The sequence below is a fragment of the Apus apus genome, chromosome 28, assembly GCF_020740795.1.
Source record: "Apus apus isolate bApuApu2 chromosome 28, bApuApu2.pri.cur, whole genome shotgun sequence".
Taxonomy (NCBI): Eukaryota; Metazoa; Chordata; class Aves; order Apodiformes; family Apodidae; genus Apus; species Apus apus.
The window spans coordinates 379194-384143 of NC_067309.1; the positions used below are offsets into that span (position 1 = coordinate 379194).

The 4950-nt window shown below is 51.1% G+C and overlaps 1 protein-coding gene across 1 annotated transcript; it reads left to right on the forward strand.

The window, feature by feature from the left end:
* On the forward strand, positions 1–4425 carry LOC127395085 (keratin, type II cytoskeletal 6C-like). Its single transcript, XM_051641538.1, has 9 exons — positions 1–654; positions 1295–1509; positions 1780–1840; positions 2082–2177; positions 2345–2509; positions 2988–3113; positions 3323–3543; positions 3962–3996; positions 4103–4425. Exons 1-9 carry the CDS (start codon positions 1–3, stop codon positions 4423–4425), a joined length of 1896 nt encoding a protein of 631 aa, XP_051497498.1.
* Positions 4426–4950: the final 525 nt, after the last annotated feature.

Below are 4950 nucleotides of genomic sequence, written 5' to 3' on the forward strand. Positions count from 1 at the left end.
ATGTCTCGGCAGTCTGTTTGCAGAAGCTTTGGAGGAGGGAGTAGAAGGGGCTACAGCTCTTGCTCTGCCATTGTTGGTGGCTTTGGAGGAGGTGGCGGCAGAAGCAGGAGCAGCTACAGCTCATTCTCTGTGTCCAGGGGATTTGGAGGTGGTGGACGTTGTGGAGGGTTCACCAGCAAGAGTCTCCATAATATGGGTGGCAGTGGAAGGATTTCCATGGCTGGATGTTATGGCGGTGGAGGCTATGGAGGCAGGATGGGGGGCTTTGGTGGAGGCTATGGAGGACTAGGCAGCTTTGGTGGAGGAATGGGTGGAGGAGGAATGGGTGGCTTTGGAGGAATGGGTGGTGGTGGAATGTGTGGCTTTGGTGGAGGAATGGGTAGCTATGGTGGAGGAATGGGTGGCTTTGGTGGAGGAATGGGTGGTGGTGGAATGGGTGGTGGAGGAATGGGTGGCTATGGTGCACCAGGATTTGGCATGCCTGGCTATGGTGGCCCTGGTAGAGGTGGCCCTGGAATCCAGCCAGTGCAGGTTGACTCAACCCTTCTACAGCCAGTGCATGTAGAGATTGATCCCCAGATCCAGCAAGTCAAAAACCAGGAAAAAGAACAGATCAAGACACTTAACAATCAATTTGCCTCTTTCATTGATAAGGTGAGAGGGTGGGATTGTGTCTAATTAAGGGTCCAAACTGTGAGGAACTTTCAAGCTCTGCAGAAATGTCCTTTTTTGAGCTAAATCTGAGTAGGCTGAGAAGCTTGAACAGAGTCTCTTTAATAAGTGCTGCTTGGAAAGAGATGAGAATCTCTCTTCCATGCAAGATCAAAGCTTTGTCTTCAGGGCTTTCATCCAGCCTGTTGCACCAGGCTCAACTAATAGGTTCTTCTAGCAAGCAGGCTCAACGCCTCCAACATCTGCAGGTTTCAGCCACAAATTCTCCTCCTTTGCCCTTCTCTCTCCAAATACTCTCCTGCTAAATATCCCCTAAACCAAGTTTTTTTCTCTTTCCTTCTCAGTATCTAGGCTTTGAGATCCAGACTAGAAATCTAAGGTTTCTACACTACCTGGGATGGGAATGTACTTGGAACTGGTGTCACTTCACAGGCTTGACTTCAGAGATTTCCCCCTTTCCCTGATCTTGCAGTTTAGGCAACAACAGAAATTTAAACAAAAAAAATGTAATGGGTTCCCCATCGTCCTGCAGAGGAGAACCTTTTAAGGTGATGAAGGAGGTGCCTTGGCTGCTGCTGCTCTTCCCCACTTCATGGTGGACCCTTCATGTGTTGGCTTGCAGGTCCGCTTCTTGGAGCAACAGAACAAGGTCCTCTCCACCAAGTGGGAGCTCCTCCAACAGCAAGGCCCTTCGGGGCCAAGGAAGAACCTCGATGTCCTCTTCGAAAATTACATCCAGAACCTGAGGAGGCAGCTGGACTCCATCTTGTCTCAGAGGGCACAGCTGGAGTCAGAGCTGCAGAACATGCAGCAATACGTGGAGGATTATAAGAGCAAGTAAGTGCAGGGACAGACTGACCCAGAAAGCAACTCAATCAGCTTGGTAGTCTTCATCTCATGGGTTATGTTTCTTCACACACCTAATTTAAATAGCAATTGTGGACATACTTTTGTCATCTGAGTATTTTATTCTGTGGTGTTTTTTTTCCCCTTTACGTTTTATTTTATTTTATTTTTTTTTAATAATTTTGTTTGTTTAGTGTTTGTTTAGTGTGACCTTAGGCAGGAAAAACCAGGAAACTCAGCTAATGTTTTCACTCTCCATAGGTATGAGGAAGAGATCAACAGGCGCACATCTGCGGAGAACGAGTTTGTGGTGCTCAAGAAGGTGAGTCCCACGCACTACAAACCATCACTTGAATATCAGGCTTTTATCTGTGCTTCGAGGGGACTCCCTCTTGAATGGGAATTTGAAGAGACTGCAGGATGTGTGGGCTAAGATTTGAAGTCCTTTGTGTTTAATTTGCATAATTGAATAACACCACGAGGGCTGTTACCTGCAGCACAGCCTGTCATTTCCATGGTCCTGAAGGATTTCCAAGCAGAAATGAAAAAGTTCTCTCCTTTAGGATGTGGACAGTGCCTACATGACTAAAGTAGAGTTGGAAGCCAAGGTGGGAGCTCTGACGGATGAAATCAACTTCCTGAGGTGCATGTATGAGGAGGTAAGAGCTCTCCTGGGCTGGCTGGAGGTGCAGTGAGGCAGGTGGTGGGCAAAGACACTGAGGTTGTCCTGGGTGACCCTGTGGATTTGGTGTGGAGAGGCTGCTTGGAGTTGCTGCTGTTGGCTGCCCTGCTCAGAGGGTCAGGAGAACTCGGGTGTTGGTTGCAGGAACTGGCCCAGATGCAGACGATCAGCCGGGACCTGTCTGTGGTGGTGTCCATGGACAACAACCGCCACCTGGACCTGGACAGCATCATCGAGGAGGTCAGGCGCCAGTATGAGCAGATCGCCCAGAGCAGCAGAGCTGAAGCTGAGGCTTGGTACCAGAGCCAGGTGAGTTGAGGAGCTGTCAAGGAACCCGGGGTGCTGGCTAGAGTTTGCAGATCATTTAGGACAAAGTGAGATGACATCTCTTTAAGCTGACAGTGCTGGAGCTCACTCGAGGAGGTCTTGAGAGAAGCAGTTTTGCTTTTGAGGGATCTGGCTCACTGTGGTCCAGGTGTGGAGAATCTCACTGTGGTGCACACCACAAGCCTTTCAGTAAAGTTGGCTAAAAATGTACCTTAATTACAGAATGTCTGCCCAAAGTAGCTTCTGAAAAGCCAAGACTTGCTTATTAGTGTGAGTAAGAGCAACTTCAAAGTTCAAAACTAATAATATTTGAATCTTAGAAGCATCTTTTACATCTGTGGCATCCATGACCAACATGATAGGTTCTTGTAGCAGCACTTGAGCTATGGAACTGTTGGCAAGCCTTGTCCAGGCATCAGGAGTGTCTCACTGAATGTTTGCTTTGTCTTGGTGCCATCAGTATGAGCAGCTGCAGAGCACTGCTGGCAGGCATGGGGACAACCTCCGCAACACCAAGATAGAGATCCAGGAGCTGACCAGGAACATCCAGAGGCTGCGGGCTGAGATTGAGAACGTGAAGAAGCAGGTAGGGGTTGGTTAATGTCTCATGGGACACTGGCATCAGGCTGGATCCCAAATGACCACGTGTGGGTCAGAAATGGTTTCTACAACCATCCCTTGTTTACTTCATGTAGATGTTACCTTTCTTTCCTCTTGACTCCTTGACTTGGGGCTTGAGGATTGACCCTAAGGGACCTAATGAGATCTGTGAAATGGCCCTTTTTAATTCCTCAGAACCAGCAGCTGCAGGCAGCTATTGCTGAGGCTGAGGAGCGGGGTGAGATGGCCCTGAAGGACGCCAGGATAAAACTGGAAGAGCTGGAAGGTGCTCTGCAGAAAGACAAGGAGGAGCTGGCTCGCTTGCTGAAGGAGTACCAGGAGCTGCTGAACATCAAGATTGCTCTGGATGTTGAGATTGCCATGTACAGGAAGCTGCTGGAAGGGGAGGAGAACAGGTAAACACCTGAAGTCTGATTTGAAAGGGTATTGAGATCTGGGCTGGACACCTTGAGTTTTGATGTTAACAGGGTAACCACAAACCAGCTCCTCTGGTGTAAATAGGTGGATGTGGCTTTTGACACTCTGGGTGACATGTTGTGTGGTTAGGACTGACACTTGGCCACGCTGTTTGGTACAGGTGGTAGAACTACTTGTGAGTCATTTCTGTTATGGGCAAATTTTAAAATTAACCTGAAGTCTGGTAGAGCCTCACTAAAAAGAGGAACTGCCAGTGCCTTCCCTCAGATGTTTCAGTGATAGCAAAGATGCTGGGAAGGCTGAAAGGGGAAAATGGTTTGAAACCGAAAAAATAGTTCTCAGTTTTTACAAGGTCTCCTTGGCTGGGGAGTTAAAATTTACCCATTTCCCTCACAGGCTGTGCAACGATGGCATGTCCAACATCAACGTCTGTAAGTATCCGTGTTTCTGTCCTGGTGGCCTGGTGACAGGCCACATCTTTTTGGAGCTGCAGCCTCCCAGGGGCCAGCGGGTATGTAACCTGTGCTTCTCCTCCAGCTGTGGTCGGCAGGACCACCACCATCTCTGGAGGCAGAGGAGGCATGGGAGGAGGCTTTGGAGGCGGCAGCGGCATGAGCGGAGGAATGGGAGGAGGCAGCTGTGGAGTCGGAGGCAGCTTTGGAGGAGGCAGCTTTGGAGGAGGCAGCTTTGGAGGAGGCAGCTGTGGGCTGGGGGGAGGGATATACAGCGGGGGCTTCTCCTCGGGCAGCGGGAGGATGGTCAGCTCTGGAGGTGGCAACTTCAGCTCCGGGGGGGGATCGTCCTCCGTGCGCAGATGTGTCACCACCACCTCCGTCAAGTCTTCAGGAGTGCGGTTCTGAGCCCCGGAGCCAGCCTGGCAAAGGAAGGCATCATCTCCTCTCTTCTCCTGGCAGCAGCCCAGCCTCCTCCTTAACCCAGCTCCCACATTCTGCAGCAACATGAACCGTGTCCCTCAGCACGCACCAGCTCACCCAGGGGCTCGGTCCCAGCAAGGGGCTCTGGCGGCACCACCACGTCCCACCAGCAGCAGCCCTGGCCAGCTGCTCGTCAGCCCCAGCCCCGGGATGGAGTCACCATCTGAGCCAAGACAAGTCTCACTGGTGGCTGCCTGGCCCAAGGGCTGGTTGGCAGGAGGGAACTGCTCTGCCTCTCTCACTGGGTTGTACATTTCTGGCTGCCTCGCGGCAAATGTGTATAAAACTTCTCTTTGCTCCTCTGTCCTCACGTCCTCTGCTCCGTGGCCATGTTCCTGGGGTGCTTCTTCTTGCAGGACCTTGTGCTGCTTCCCTGCACTAGTCACTGCCCAATGAGGGACACCTGGCAGCCCCAGTTGCCCCAGGCAGGAGCTCCCTCTGGAGTCGTGG